This window comes from Cucurbita moschata, unplaced genomic scaffold (assembly GCF_002738365.1).
Source record: "Cucurbita moschata cultivar Rifu unplaced genomic scaffold, Cmos_1.0 Cmo_Scf00033, whole genome shotgun sequence".
NCBI lineage: Eukaryota > Viridiplantae > Streptophyta > Magnoliopsida > Cucurbitales > Cucurbitaceae > Cucurbita > Cucurbita moschata.
The window spans coordinates 451,072-467,516 of NW_019268549.1; the positions used below are offsets into that span (position 1 = coordinate 451,072).

Consider the following 16,445-nt stretch of genomic DNA (forward strand, 5'->3'; position numbering starts at 1 on the left):
TCTCACGCTGCAAAGTCTCACTTACAAAAAAAACTCTCAATGGCCTTTTGACAGACTCTGCATCTCATAAGAATGCTAAACAAACATTTATATAGGTATAGCTATACTAATGCTTGTTACATGAATCAAAACGATATGAGAGAATATATCCATATGAGGATGAATCAAATGAATTCAATAGGTACATGAATTGAAGTGTGGAATGTATTAAAAGACTGATGAACCAAATTTTCATGACAATCATAATATTGATAACAGTTTTGCACAATAAGATATATGAAAAGTTATAATGCAAAAATCCTACTATAAAAAGTTTATAATTCACCACCAACGAATTTTAAGTTCGGACAACTATATTGTCGTTGGAAAACTACTTCGAATCAGTATTCAATATTAAAAGACATGTAAATTTTTAATCCACCACATACCAATTTTATTTACGACATCTATGTTGTAGTGTGAGAGATAGCATCCTATTTTAGTATGAATTTTATTAGTTATCTTATTAATCGAAGAGAGAAACTTTGAAGATCTTCAAGATTTTTGAGCTGTGATAAAGAAGTGTCCGACATGTCGATGGTTGACCGGCCAACGTGTGCCCCGGTAACCAACGGCCTGGGCTGTAATACGCTATGCATGCATAAAATACATATATTATGTTTATTTCTTATAATATATTTATAAATATTTTTTGATAATTTAATATAATGTCACAATTTGGAAGCTATCTGGCAAACTATCATTTATGTGTCTCCAACATCATCATTATTCATTGGTTCACGGGAAGGATTTTCCTTTAATTATAAATTCATCAAAAGTAATATAAATTTAATCGAATATTTTAGAGATATGATATGCTGTCTAAAATAAAAAATTTAAAAATTCATTAAAAAAAAGTTATTGAAGGTTAGCTGGCTGAACCTAATATAATCCTTATATTGTACCTTCAATCATTGAGTAGTGACCCGATATCTAGGTAATACCATACATACCCTCGTCAATCCATATGAGTTTATGTTTAGGATGACTCGGCAACTTCTCTTGCCATCTCAAGAGGTAGCAACATCATATTATATGATAATCATACTTGACGTGTTATCTAATATATATATATATATATATCTTTATAGGGCATACTTAAAAGGATGAATCTCATCCATTCTGTATTAATTAGTCATAATAATCTTTACGGCTAAAGTCTACTTGAGATCACATGGAAATAGTTGATAATCCATTATTCACATGCATTTCAAAACTGATTTATAGAATAAATGATTATGTATGCATAAGCATATCATTGTGAAGATCGTAAATTATTCATCAGTAGCACATGTTACCTAATTCGACGTTTAAAAATCAGGGAGGAATCCATCGTGCAAATTGCAATTTGATTAAGTACTATTGTTAGAGCTCGGTCATACAATCACACATGCAAATATGGACAAATCTCCTCACACACATTCGAGTCTAAGAATCACAACACAACACTCACTTATGTGTATTCGAACTAAATTCATCCAAGTAAATTTAATAATCCTAGATTTTTATTAACCTAGAGTTGTCACGGTCATCATAGCGTAATCATTTCTATACAAAAGTAAGCTTTTAAAATCCTTCATAAATCATAAATGTTATCTTAAAACACGGTCGTGGACTTATGTGTTCGAAAACATATTTAAAACGACACAAATAATAAACTAAATGAAATAAAAAAACATTTAAATTAAAAACATCTTATTCTAGCCTAAGTCTAAGAAAATAAATGCAACTACCCTATGCATGTATCATGGTCTCGAGTTGTGATGTCATTGTCGGTCGTATAGAGATGTCTTCCCTTGACCTCAAATAGAAGTAGCATGTGGCTTAAGAAATACTCGGTAAGTGACCCAATTATTGGGGTTACATGCAAACACATACAATTTCATGAATGAGACCTATCATATCAGTCTAGTTTCCTACGATGGCTATCCTAACGGCAATTGGATGTGTACTTAATTTCTCTACACACGGTCCGCACATGCAAGTATGGACCCACCAGTCGATTCGTACACCTCATAGTCCCCTTTTTGGTCGGGCGACCATTCTCTGGTAGCTATTGATGTTGGACACCCGTTAGGAATAGCGACCGTCATGGCAGCATTATGGTAAACATAATTATCGTTTTCTTGACTCGTAGCGTATGTGTCCGTACTATCATGAAGGAGAGGGGTATCCCCCGATGCATGCACACACAATAATGTGAGGTCCATTTTCATTATCATATACTACAACCCCGCTAGCATCTTCCTTCATCTCATGTCATTTTTATCATATCGTATGCGTTTATTGGGGTTGTATTTCATATCAATTCGTCATTTTGCATTATCAATCATATCATTCATGCTACACATATGTCATATTATAACATTGTCGTGCTTCCCGACGTAACAATTCACAATATACATAATATATTCCAAGCATGCCTTCAATATATCATATCAGCTCATCAAACATGTCGTACTATAACATATATCATATCATTCAAATATTATATCATAATAATTTTTTATTATTCTTTCATAAATCATTTCTTCTTTCCTCAATCCTATAAAGACCCATCCATTCTCCCCTTTCTCCCACCACCAATACCTCAAACTCCCTTCAAAAACTTCCAAGAGTGACACCCAAATGGCTTCCAAAGCTACAGCCTCCCTTGCCTTCCTTCTCTCTCTCAATCTCCTCTTCTTTTCCCTTGTCTCAGCCTGCAGCGACTGCTATGTCCCTTCCCCTCCCATTCCCAACCCATGCCCTCCTACATTGCCAAACCCTCCATCTGCCCATGGAAAGTGCCCTAAGGACACTCTTAAACTCGGCGTCTGTGCCAAGCTTCTCCGTGGCCTCGTCGACGTTACCATCGGCAAGCCCCCTGTGACACCGTGCTGCAGCCTCATCGAAGGCCTTGTCGATCTCGAAGCTGCTGTCTGTCTTTGCACTGCCATTAAAGCCAATGTGTTGGGCAACAACCTTAACATCCCTATCTCTCTCAGCTTGCTCCTTAATGTCTGCAAGAAGAACGTTCCCGAGGGATTCCAGTGCTGATTATAATCAATGTCTATCATGATTCTTGAGTTCTTGATTGTGTTTTGATGTATGTGGTTTGAAGTTCTTTCTGTTTTAGAATTTATTTCAAATTATTATCGGTTGTTCTATTATCTTCATGAGGTATATTCCTCTTGGAGTTTGAAGGAATCAATAAATTAAATTTTGCTTATTGGTGAATTATGTGCGATGATTTTTTTTTTTTTTAATATTTGTTCGTTGAAATTTTTAAAGAACTTTAGGCATGAAGTCTTAAACTTTAAAATCTAAATTTAAAAATGTAATTATACTAGAAACCTAAGAACTTGATTATTGAAAATTTAATCTGATATCAATACTTAACACTCCTACTAAAAGTAATATCAATATGACATAAGTCATTTATTCAATACCATATCTAGTCATACCCTTTCTAAGGCTAGCATCAAGGTTCTACTACTAGCTTACGCAAGGTTATTGTTCGTTAATTTCATAGTAGTCTTTGTTAGACGAACACGACTCTCCACAATGGTATGACATTGTCCATTTTGATCATAAGCTCTCATGGCTTTGCTTTGGGCTTCTCCAAAAGGCCTCACACCAATAGAGAGTGTATTATTTGATTATAAACCTATGATCATTCCCTAAATTAACCGATGTGAGACACTTTCATCTAAGAGTCTTATTAGGGTTCTTTTCGTTTCGTCGATTCTCAACATTCAACTTTTTGAAACTCATCTATTTCATTGAGATTACCTAAAAAGATTTAGGAAATTTTAGCTAGCTCTTTACTAGTCCCTACCATCGGATTCTAACTCATATATTATAGGTACTTGAGGTGCAATTGTATCAATAGTGCTAACTCATAGTTCATTATAGGTTATGACATTGTCAATCTAGAAAGATTCTCGATTGGGAACCACAATATCATCATCAAGGAGGAAGCGACCCTCGTGCCTGCCCAATATCATATATCTATGTAGTCCATTTTCCTTATTCGAACAAAATCACGTTTTTCTTCACCAAATCAAGCCACCCTTTCCAATTCTTTAATCAACTTAAGCCTTATCCACAATAATTTTTGGGATGTAAATTATGAAAAATTAGACATAATCTTATCATTCGTATGGTCGTACATGAACAATACCAATGACTATTGTGAATTTTTTTTAACATTATGAGAGTTAATAAAAAAAACAACTTTCATAATAGATTGCATATCAAATAATTCATCATATACATGAAAAATATTTGGAGAGGTCATTGTAATATTATAATATAGATAACAATTGGGAATTATTAAATATAAGAACAAAAATATTTCTAATTTGCGTTTAATAATTATTAGAAGATAATGAAGATTTTTTAATTCATAATCAGCCATTACTAAGAGATGACAACTAAATTGTAGCTGTCTTTCCATACATAAATGCATCCAATTTCATTATGCAATTTTGCGACTAAGTTTAATTAATAGTTGGAGAGAAAAGCCTAAAGATCTTCAAGATTTTGAGCTGAAATAAAGTAGTGTCGGACATGTCGACAGTTGACCGGCCGACGTGTTTCCCGGTAACGAACGGCATTGGCGGTAATAAAATAGCTCGTTACACATATATATCATATAATATATTTATTTCTTGTAATTTGATAATTTAATGTGTAGGGAAAAAAATGAATTTTTATATAATTTAATGTAACGTCATATTTGCATTTGTATGCTTCTCGAAGATTATTATTTATTGGTTCACGGGACGGGTTTTGACTAAATTTCATTATTTGTGCGTCATAGTTGTAATATAAATTCAATTATACTATTAAGGGTTGGTTTGATGAGCAATCTAAAAAAAATATTTAAAAACAATGATTTCAATAAAAATGAAGTTCAAGACTCAAAGGATTAAAATGTCTAAGTTTGTATCCACTCATGCCTAGAATTTAGAATATTAATTTGACACCTGATGACTTTAAAAGACTATTCTCATGACTCAATACAAATCCATAGGTCACCCAACAAAAATGTGATTGAAGAAAGCACGCTTAACTACAAAGTTCTTATAATTGAGTCATCGAACAGAAATATACACTTTATTTATTAGTATAGATTGTAATTTTCAATTATTTTAAGTCATTTTTAGTTATTTTATTCTTAGATTTGCTTTTATTCGGATGTGATCTCGGTTCATTCATACATCCTTCTTTTACTCGGTGTTGTTGGAGGAAGAAAGTCCTACATCGGCTAATTTAGGGAATGATCATGGGTTTATAATCAAATAATACTTTCTTCATTAGTGTAAGGCCTCTTGGGGAAGCACAAAGCAAAGTTATGAGAGCTTATACTTAAAAGTGGACAATATCATACCATTGTAGTGAGTTGTGTTCATTTAACATGGTATCAGAGTCATGCCCTAAACCTAAACGTGATTTACTTTATTAAATCATTTCTTCTATCCTCAATCCTACAAATACCCATCCATTCTCCCTTTCTCCCACCACCAATACCTCAAACTCCCTTCCAAAACTTTAAAGAGAGACACCCAAATGGCTTCCAAAGCTACACACTCCCTTGCCTTCCTCCTCTCTCTCAATCTTCTCTTCTTTTCCCTTGTCTCAGCCTGCAGCGACTGCTATGTCCCTTCCCCTCCCATGCCCAACCCATGCCCTCCTACAGAGCCAAACCCTCCATCTGCCCATGGAAAGTGCCCTAGGGACACTCTTAAACTCGGCGTCTGCGCCAAGCTGCTCGGCGGCCTCCTTGACGTTACCATCAGCAAGCCCCCTGTGACGCCGTGCTGCAGCCTCATCGAAGGCCTTGTGGATCTTGAAGCTGCTGTCTGCCTTTGCACTGCCATCAAAGCCAATGTGTTGGGCAACAACCTTAACATCCCTGTCTCCCTCACCTTGCTCCTTAATGTCTGCAAGAAGAAGGTTCCCGAGGGATTCCAGTGCTGATTATAATCAGTGACTTTCCTTATTCTTGAATTCTTAAATGTGTTTTGATGTATGTGGTTTGGGGTTCTCTCTGTTTTAGAATTTATTACGAATTAATATCAGTTGTTCTATTTTCTTCATGAGGTCTATTCCTCTTGGAGTTTGAAGGAATCAATAAATTAAACTTTGATTATTGGTGAGTTATGAGTAGTAATTATAAGCCTCATAATGCCGGGAGCGACCCTCGTGCCTGCCAACTATTATGTCTGCATGTGGTCTCTTATCCGGGTAAGCAAGTTTACAACTAAGGGATTATTGGGGATGCCTTGATCTCGTTTCCATATACCATTCATGTAGCACATTCCTAAGTATGAATACATACCCCATCAATCGAGATGGTTTCACTACTAAGAGTTAGTAGGCTACCTTTAATAGTCCCTACATGGTACAGTCAATCGTAGGGATCTGGCTCCATTTCCTTGCAATACCATGTAGGCCCTCGTTAATCGAAACAAATTCATGATTAGAGGCGAATTAAAAAGTCCCTCAAATGTTCCCACATGGTAGCTACGTCATGTTGTATGATACTAATCATAAATCATTAGATAGGGAATAGTAAAGTGACAAAACCGAAATCCTTATCGTTTTCATGGTTCTACTCCTTGGCACGGTATCTAACATATTTACCTTTACAAGACAATCCTTATCGTGCGCATATGTATTATGCACATCATTAAATAGTTCATTTTATACGACTTACCCTAGAAATTCAAGGAGTAGATCAAAATTGTTCAATCATAAGCTAAATAGGCTAACTATCTCATCAAATTCTGAGAATCACACCACAACAATCAATCATGGGTCGTAGACTTAACTCATTATCTTACTCATGCGTATTATTCACCTATTAGCTCAATATTAACGTATTATATCTATCAATCCTATTTTCTTACTGAAATAGGACCGCTATGATATGTTGATTGGCCTTTTTATGCGAAAACATTCATTTTAAATAGTTAATAAACAATGAATCTAAAAACATATAAGAAAAGAGAATAAATAGTATATCCAAAAACTAGAAAATAAAAAGTTGTCATAATTTTACAACTATATAATGAAATGAAATGCAACTACCCAAACACCGGTTCCATGGTTTTCACACATTGCCACTGTCATCCGTACAGAGTGTCTTACCTTTACCTGAAATTTAAAAGTAGCACATGACTTGAGTACTTTAAGGAATAGTGGGTCATGAAATGCAAACACATGCAACATAGTGTGACCTATCATTTAAAACATCATTCCATTCTTTTAGGCGACTTTTCAATCCAGGCTGAATTGGATGTGTAGTATTTCTTTATACATGGCCCACACGTGCAAATATGGACCCACCAGGGGAGATCGCACATCCCCTAGGCCTACTAGCCGAGCTAGCACTCGCTGGACAATCTGTTGTCGGACACTTGTAGGGAATAGCAGCCGTCGTATCATCATGGCAAACATAATTGTCACAATCAATCTCATAGTGTACGCGTCCATACTCATCATAATGGGAAAGTGTCTCGATGCACGTGAACACAAAGTTATGCATGAGATCCCCATAGTTTCTATCATGGCATAATATATGATACAACACAAACAAACACAAAGTTACAAATGGTATAGAACCAGGTATCGGGTAGTGTGCCAGCGAGGACATTGGGCCCCCAAGGGTGTGGATTGAGAGATCTCACATCAGTAGTAGAAGGAAACAAAACATTCTTTTTAAGGGTGTGGAAACCTCTCCCTAACAGACGAGTTTTAAAATCGTGAAAGATCCCATATCGGTTGGAGAAGAGAACTCCCTAACATATACATTTTAAAATCGTGAGAGATCTCACATCGGTTGGAGAGGGGAATGACACATTCCCCATAAGGATGTGGAAACCTCTCCCTAACAAACGTGTTTTAAAATCGTGAGGTTGACGGCGATATGTAATGGGCCAAAGCGGACAATATCTTTTAGTAGTGGGCTTTGGCTGTTATAAATGGTATCAAAGTCAAACATCAAGTAGAGTGTGAGCAAGGACGTTGAGCCCCCAAGAGAGGTGGATTGAGAGATCCCACATCTGTTAGAGAAGGGAACGAAGCATTTCTTGTAAGAGTGTAGAAACCTCTTCCTAATAGATATGTTTTAAAATCGTGAGGCTGACAGCGATACGTAACAGGCCAATGCGGACAATATCTTTTAGCGGTAAGCTTCTCAATGAACTCTCAAATGATCTAAATTAACCTCAAATGAGATCTCCTTCCCAACCATTTAAGCCTCCAATTTCTTGATAATGAGATATCCTTCCTCGTCCAATACATCTATTTCCTTTTGGAAAAAAAAAATAAAATTATAAAATTATAAGAGTTTATGTTCAAAATGGTCAATATCTTATCGAATGGTCATAGTAAGTCATTACCTTTGATTTCACATTGTAAGTCATTCTAGATGACTAGAATGATTCTCTCCTCTAAAAAACTACGAGTTTGAGATCTAAGCTTCATCAACGAATGCGGGTATTTCCTCCTTGCTTGCAAAGTATTTGATTACATGTCCTTTTCCTCTTGTGCTGTGTTAAATTACCACCAAGTCAGTGAATTTGAAAAACAAAAGACATGATCTAAACAAAAATGATATTATTCAAATTTGTATCTAATAGTTATTTCGAGAAAGATTTTTTAATTGACAACGAAAATGACAACTACATGTGTGATTGAATAATTTCTTCCCATCTGGATATGAATTAAATAGAAATTTTGTAAGTAAATTAAATAGTTCAAAATGGAGCCCATAAGATCTTCAAGATTTTAGAGCTGAAATAAAGTAGTGCCGGACATGTCCACGGTTGACCGGCCGACGTGTGTTCCGGTAACGGACGACATGGGTGGTTATAATGTAGTTATTCGGCATGCAAGAAACGCATATACCATATAATATATTTATTTCTTATAATTTTATAATGTAATGTGTAGGAAAAAAACAAAAACAATTTAAATCCTTAAAACGTTTGTAACTAAAATATTACAAAACTACTTGAATATATTAATTAAAATTCTTTCATAAATCATTTCTTTTTTCCTCAATCCTATAAATACCCACCCATTCTCCTCTTTCTCCCACCACAAATCCCTCAAACTCCCTTCAAAAGCTTTAAAGAGAGACACCCAAATGGCTTCCAAAGCTACACCCTCTCTTGCCTTCCTCCTCTCTCTCAATCTCCTCTTCTTTTCCCTTGTCTCAGCCTGCAGCGACTGCTATGTCCCTTCCCCTACAGAGCCAAACCCTTCATCTGGTCATGGAAACTGCCCTAGGGACACTCTTAAACTCGGCGTCTGTGCCAAGCTGCTCGGCGGCCTCCTTGACGTTACCGTCGGCAAGCCCCCTGTGACACCGTGCTGCAGCCTCATTGAAGGCCTTGTCGACCTTGAAGCTGCTGTCTGCCTTTGCACTGCCATTAAAGCCAATGTGTTGGGCAAAAACCTTAACGTCCCTGTCTCCCTCAGCTTGCTCCTTAATGTCTGCAAGAAGAACGTTCCCGAGGGATTCAAGTGCTGATTATAATCAATGTCTATCATAATTCTTGAGTTCTTGAGTGTGTTTTGATGTACTTCGTATGAGGTTCTCTCTATCTTAGAATTTATTAAGAATTATTATCTGTTGTTCTATTTTCTTCATGAGGTCTATTCCTCTTGGAGTTTGAAGGTTTCAATAAATTAAATTTTTCCTATTTGTTGAACTATAAGTAGTGTTTATAATTTTTAATAGTCGTTGGTTGAAAATTTTGAGAAGTTCTTAAACACAACTCTCTTAGGAATTAAAAGGAATGTAGTTTTAAAAAAAATTAAAAGTGGATTTAGTCGATGTTCTAAACCGATGTCACGGGCCATATAAGTTGAATTTGATTTTGAGGAAAAGATTTGGGCTAGTAAATAATTAGTAACTTTGGCTTAGGCTAATCACGCTTCACTACTAGTTTGGTTGGATGAATTGTTTGAAGTATGAATGGCACACGTGCTCTCTTTGGTAGCACATTTCATACCTTGTGATTGTCTAATGTTTGTTTATTATGTTTTGTTATGTTTATTATGTTTTGTTATGTTGTAAATATGAGATATGGCATGTTATGGTATCGTGTTGACACGTTATGCCATTGATGATTATGTTGTGTTACGAAAATGTGGTACTATGTTATACACTACATTATGAAATGATATAATAGGGTTATGTTACCTATGAAATTAATGAAGATATATCTTGCATCATAGATAAATATCATAATTTTAAACTATGGAGGCCTCGTGCATACTATATATTCACATGCATCAGGATACTTTCCCATTATGATTAGTACGAACGTGTACACTATGATGTTATGATACGGTATTATGTATATTATGATGCTATGTGTACTCACTTCCTTCCGTGGTATACCGGTAGCATGAGTGTATGCTAGTCGAAGGCCATGTCCAAGGGGTACGTATACGAGCTTGCCTAAGGGTTTGGTTGAAAGAATTGTTATGTATGATGACACGTGATCAGTGGCCCTGCACGTGTCATATGTGTGGTATGCTTTGATATGTGATGTTATCTTATGTGTCATCATATGATATGCCAAATAATATTATGGCATAAATGAAATGTCATGTTATGTTACGATAAGCTATATTATGTTATGAGATGTCCTAATGTACTATGATATGTTATGTTAGGCCATGATATATTATGACATGTTATGATGTGTTTGAAATAACGAAGCCTACCATGCACAACCCCTATGCCATGATTTAAAAGTTATGTTACAAATGAAATGATTTTATAACAGTTTTATGCGGGCATATTACCGATTGTAATATGTGATGAAAGAATGGGGTTGTCTTGCATGATTTATTATACTACAGTGGAAAATACGGGACTTCATGTATAATTGTATGTACACGTGAGATAATTACCATTTATGACAAATACAGACGCGTACACTATGAGACTTAAAGGACCATCATGTTTACCATGATGCTACAACGAGTTGCTATTCTCACGGGGTGTCTGGTAACAGCCCAGAGAGTGATAGCCCAACCAGCAGGCCCTGGGAGTGTGCAAACCCGCCTCGTTATATAAAGAAGTACTACACATGTGTATGTGTTTGCAGACCCTGGGGGCTCGCATGTGTGGGTCGTGTATAAAGAAGTACTACACATCTAATTTGCCTGGACTAGAAAACCACCTAAAAGAAGACGGTTTTAAATGATAGGTCCCATCATTTTGTATGTGTGTGCATTCCTTAACGCCAATAGTGGGGTCACTTGCTAAATATTTCTTAAAATACTAAGTCTTGGGCTATTCTTATATTTCAGGTAAAGGCAAGACACCCGTGTACGTATGACAGCGACGTCATTTTGAAGACCATAGAACTTGTGTTAGGATAGTTGCGTTTAATTTAATTTGTAGCTCTAGGTTATATCCAGGCATCGTTTTAATCTTTTCTTTCTTTTATTTATATTTCACATTGATTATTTTTCATTGTTTTGTTTTAAGGCTTTTAATGTGAACGTTCAAGTCCATGACATCGTTTTATGAATTATTTTAAAATGAATGTTTTTGCATAAAAAGATCACGTCATGCATGTGATAGTGGCTCTATTTCAGTAGGAAAATACAGTAGTTACACCCCTTGAGATCGAATCTAGAATAGTTTCATTTATGTTTAAATTGTATCTCTTAGGTTAGATCATGGTGTTTTCGTTATTTTGAGTGTTTTTTTTTTTCCGCTATTTCCTTGATTGTTACTTTATTTGAAATGGATTCTATGAATGTTTAAGTTTATGACATTGTATATGAAATGTTTTAAATGTACTTTTTCGCACATATTAGACACGTTACGTATGCAATGGTGACCTTATTTTTAATACAAAAATCATTCGTTTTCGTATGCATAGAGAAATTATTTGAAAAGGTCATTATACACTTAAAACATCACTAATTTGTTACGATTAAAATAAAAATAAGGATCAAAATAATTATCTGTTAAAATTTCGAGATTAAAATAAATTTTATAAAAGTTTAAGAACTAAAATAGACATTTAAAAGTTTAAAAGCCAAAATTGTAACCGTCCACTTTTGGACCAATATTAAAGCCAGACACTAAGTTGTGTACCAATGAAGACGTTGGACCAAGTTGTGTACCAATGAAGACGTTGGACCCTCGGGGTGGATTGTGATATCACACATCAGTTAAAGATGGGAATGAAGCATTCCTTAGAAGAGGATGGAAAACTCTCTCTAGCAAATGCATTTTAAAAACTGTGAGGCTGACGACGATACATAACCGACCAAAACGAACAATATCTATTAGAGATGAACTTAAACCGTTAGAAAAATAAATTAATCTCTCAATAGTGAATGTTAAAAAATAGATAGTTGGTTTATGAGATATAAAATAAATATTTTTATAAATTTATGAGAGAATCTTAAAATTTATTAATTAATTAGTTACAAAATAAAAGTAGAATGGATATTTATCTCCAAAGAACAATCTCTCCAAGTACTCGCCTTAAAATAAGGCTTGTAGGTGACCCCACACAATGGTCCTACCATTATGCCATCCCCACAATTTGTCCCTCAGATCCAAATAGTTTTTAATCTATTAATTATTATTATTTTTACATAAATACAAAAGTTAATGAACTATCATTAAATTAAAAAATAATTAAAATTTTGAAATTGAAGGAACAAGTAGAATAAAATCCTATTTTTGTTGAACTTCAAGATTTTGTCCATGTTTTTTCATTTACGCCCACATATTTCCGGTCATACCGCCTTCGCATATTGCTAGCACAGAATTAGCTGTAGCTTCTTCCTAGAATTCGGTCATGATCGTCCACTTCACGAAAGAGAAACACAAGCAACATTACCCTTATATATTAAGAAGGGTGGTAAGAAAATGTAAATTAAAAGAGAAATTTCTTCACTTCCTTCCCTTACCTCCATCCAGAAATAGAACTAACTAACCCTAAAATAAAAGTGCATTTTAACTATACTAAAATCACACTATTTTGAAAAATCTGGTCCTATTGTTCACAAAATTGACGGTTTATTCTATTCGATATAGGTAGAAAAAGAACCGAACTTGGTATGAACTCAAAGAAATCAGCATCAAATCGAAATATGTCCACTACACCGACACGACATCCCTTGTGGAGCCACTTGTCATATACCATAGAAAGCTTTGGATCATATCAATATTTGCAGCTATGGATGGACTCAAAAGAAGAAAAAAAAAATGGGGAAGAGTGAGAGAATAATATTCCCATTTCATTCCACAAAGCTCCAAAACTTTGCCTAAACTTGTGAGCTTCTTCTTCAAACCCTGCCAGCTAAAATCCCAAGAGACCACACATGGGTTGGGCAAGCTAGTGGCATCGTATTCTTCCTTCCCTCAAACCCTATAAAACCCCATCAATTCTGCCCTTAATCCCACCACCAATCCCTCAAAGAAGGCCCCAAAATGGCTTCCAAAGCTACCGCCTCTCTTGCTTTCCTCCTTTCTCTCAACCTCCTTTTCTTCTCCCTTGTCTCAGCCTGCAACAATTGCTACGTCCCAGCCCCACCCAAGCCAAAGCCATGCCCTCCTCCACCATACCCAAAGCCCACCCCTTCATCTGGCTATGGAAAGTGCCCAAGGGATACCCTTAAACTCGGCGTCTGCGCCAAGCTGCTCGGCGGGCTCGTCGATGTTACCATCGGCAAGCCCCCGGTGACCCCTTGCTGCAGTCTGATCGAAGGTCTTGCTGATCTTGAAGCTGCTGTCTGCCTTTGCACCGCCATTAAGGCCAGTGTGTTGGGCAACAACCTTAACATCCCTGTCTCTCTCAGCTTGCTCCTTAATGTCTGCAAGAAGAATGTTCCTAAGGGATTCCAGTGCTGATTCTAATTAGTGTCTTTTCCATTGGGAGTACTATGTTTTGTTATATGTCTTTGGATTTGGGGTTTGTTTTAATTTGGTTCATGGGGTTATTTTGTTTTTGGGGTTGGAACATGTTTCAATAAGTTTGCCTATTGGTAATATTATTATTAATGATTGTAGTTTTGAAGGTTGGAAATCAAAAGATCTATCATTTTCCCCTTGTTCTGCTTGCATATCTCTTCCCAAAAAAAAAAAAAAAAACAAAAACAAAAAGAGATCGGTGAATCAATCTCAAACCAATCGCCAGCAGATATTATCCACTTTGATTCATTACGTATCATCGTTTGTCACACGAATTTAGAATAAAAAACGTTTCCACGCCTTTGTAAGAAATGCTTCAGGCATTCTCCAATCGATGTGGGGTCTTACAATCCACCCCTTGGGACCGAGTATCTTCGCTAGCACACCACTCAATGTTTGGCTCTGGTATCACTATAATAGTCTAAGCTCAATCCATCACTAGCAGATAATGTCTGCTTTAATCCGTTATGTATCGCTATTAGCCTCACGGTTTTAAAACGCGTCTGTTACGGAGAGATTTTCACACCCTTATAAGGAATATTCTGTTTTCTTCTCCAACCGATGTGGGATCTCACCATCCACCTCCTTGAGAGCCTAGCATCCTCGCTAGCATACCGTTTGATGTATGATTCTGATACCACTGTAATAGCCCAAGTCCGAGTCAACCTCATGGTTTTAAAACACGTCTGCTAGGGAGAGATTTCCACATCCATATAAGGAATATTTTGTTCCCCTCTCCAACCGATGTGGGATCTCACAATCCACCTCCTTGAGAGCCTAGTGTCCTCGCTAGCATACCGTTCAATGTATAATTCTGATACCACTGTAACAGCCCAAGTCCAATTCAACCTCATGGTTTTAAAACGCGTCTGCTAGGGAGAGACTTCTACACCCTTATAAGAAACGTTTCGTTCCTCTCTCCAACTGATGTGGGATCTCACAATCCACCCCGTTGAGAGCCTAGCGTCTTTGCTAGCATACCGTTCGATGTATGGTTTTGATATCACTGTAACAGCTCAAGTCCAAGTCCAAGTCCACTGCTAGCAGATATTGTACGATTTAGTCCGTATATATCGTCGTCAGCCTTACAATTTTAAAATGTGTCTACTAGAAAGAGGTTTTCACGTCCTTCAAAAGACCCGTTTCACATGAGATCTAGGAGCGGATTTTTTATTATTATTATTTTGAGGAATTTAATATTTTATGTATACACACATACATAAAAGCAATGAATTTTAAGGTCAACCCCTTTGATGATGGGTAAAATAAAGAAGTTGTTACATGTCGACAAGTGAGAGATCGACGTGTAGTTTTGTGATGGAGGGCATGGCGGGCGCCTTTGCTCTGCATGCATGCATATGTGTCATTCTGGCGCTTAATGTGCACAGAATACCACGGATCCTTAACTTTCTCAACTTCACAGTTTTCATTTTACATTAAATTAATCAAAATATCGCTTTATTTTATATTTTATTTTTTAAATATTTTTAATCTTTTAAATTTTCAATAATGGCTACTATTCTTTTTTACCCGTCTAAGCTTAAGAGTATTAATATTATTTTTGAATTTTCATGTATATTTATTAAACGTGGCACTAACGATTCCGTTCATATACTAACCGTATATATATTTTTAAACGTATTCACAAAAATATTAGATATTTTTTAAACAATTTTAAAGTTTCAATAGTATTTTTAAAATAAAATATTTAGATTAATCGATCCTTTGTGATAAGTTGCAAAGTTAGACTTTTGCCTATTTATTTAAGATTTAATGGGATTCCTCGACTCCCATTTTCACATCGAGACAAAAGAGAATGAGTAATCGATTTGAGATGGGGAATCCATCGTCTCGATTCCTTCTCTAAAGTCGAAGACTTTTCGCAAGAACGATTTGTATTTGTTATTTCATAGTTAATATTCAGTTAGGGACGTATATGAGTAAGGTTGAGTTAGGTGGGAGAAATTTTTTGGACCAACCCAAAATTTTGTTGAGTTAATTAGATTGGTGACTCGAATGACCATAACATGGTTTACAAGCCAACTTTCTATTTTCGAGTTGGGTTGGGTGGATTAGAAAATCTATTTATCTGTAATGTTGTGTTAATAACAAAAATTACAAACGGTTCGGATCGATTCATTTGAACACTTTAATATATAATTTTGAAAATATTTATAGATAATAATAAATCAAAGTAGGATAAACTCTAAGGTATTTTTAATTTTATAAATTTGCAAGTTGCTTCATTCTTGTTCTTGGCCTTTTGCTTAATTTTGAAGTTGAATTTTATTTTTGTTTGTAATTAAGAATTTAAAAACAATATGAAAAGTTGATATTATAGATTTTTATTTTAGCTGCTAATGATTCATACATATGGCCACATGCCTCCACGCCATACCTCAAATGTATTGCATTATCCTGGATTTCCCGTGAACCTCTTTTGGCTTTTATT

At 35.7% G+C, this 16,445-nt stretch overlaps 4 protein-coding genes across 4 annotated transcripts; all 4 read left to right on the forward strand.

Moving 5' to 3' along the window:
- The first annotated feature begins 2,633 nt into the window (after positions 1–2,633).
- On the forward strand, positions 2,634–3,233 carry LOC111430196 (14 kDa proline-rich protein DC2.15-like). The gene has a single exon (XM_023066362.1). It carries the CDS (start codon positions 2,668–2,670, stop codon positions 3,076–3,078), a length of 411 nt encoding a protein of 136 aa, XP_022922130.1. The 5' UTR covers positions 2,634–2,667; the 3' UTR covers positions 3,079–3,233.
- A 2,328-nt stretch (positions 3,234–5,561) lies between these two features.
- On the forward strand, positions 5,562–6,185 carry LOC111430197 (14 kDa proline-rich protein DC2.15-like). The gene has a single exon (XM_023066363.1). The coding sequence runs from the start codon at positions 5,596–5,598 to the stop codon at positions 6,004–6,006; it is 411 nt and encodes a 136-aa protein (XP_022922131.1). The 5' UTR covers positions 5,562–5,595; the 3' UTR covers positions 6,007–6,185.
- A 2,962-nt stretch (positions 6,186–9,147) lies between these two features.
- LOC111430198 (14 kDa proline-rich protein DC2.15-like) lies at positions 9,148–9,662 on the forward strand. The gene has a single exon (XM_023066364.1). The coding sequence runs from the start codon at positions 9,182–9,184 to the stop codon at positions 9,566–9,568; it is 387 nt and encodes a 128-aa protein (XP_022922132.1). The 5' UTR covers positions 9,148–9,181; the 3' UTR covers positions 9,569–9,662.
- Positions 9,663–13,448: 3,786 nt separating this feature from the next.
- LOC111430193 (14 kDa proline-rich protein DC2.15-like) lies at positions 13,449–14,133 on the forward strand. The gene has a single exon (XM_023066358.1). It carries the CDS (start codon positions 13,514–13,516, stop codon positions 13,931–13,933), a length of 420 nt encoding a protein of 139 aa, XP_022922126.1. The 5' UTR covers positions 13,449–13,513; the 3' UTR covers positions 13,934–14,133.
- The last annotated feature ends 2,312 nt before the right edge of the window (positions 14,134–16,445 follow it).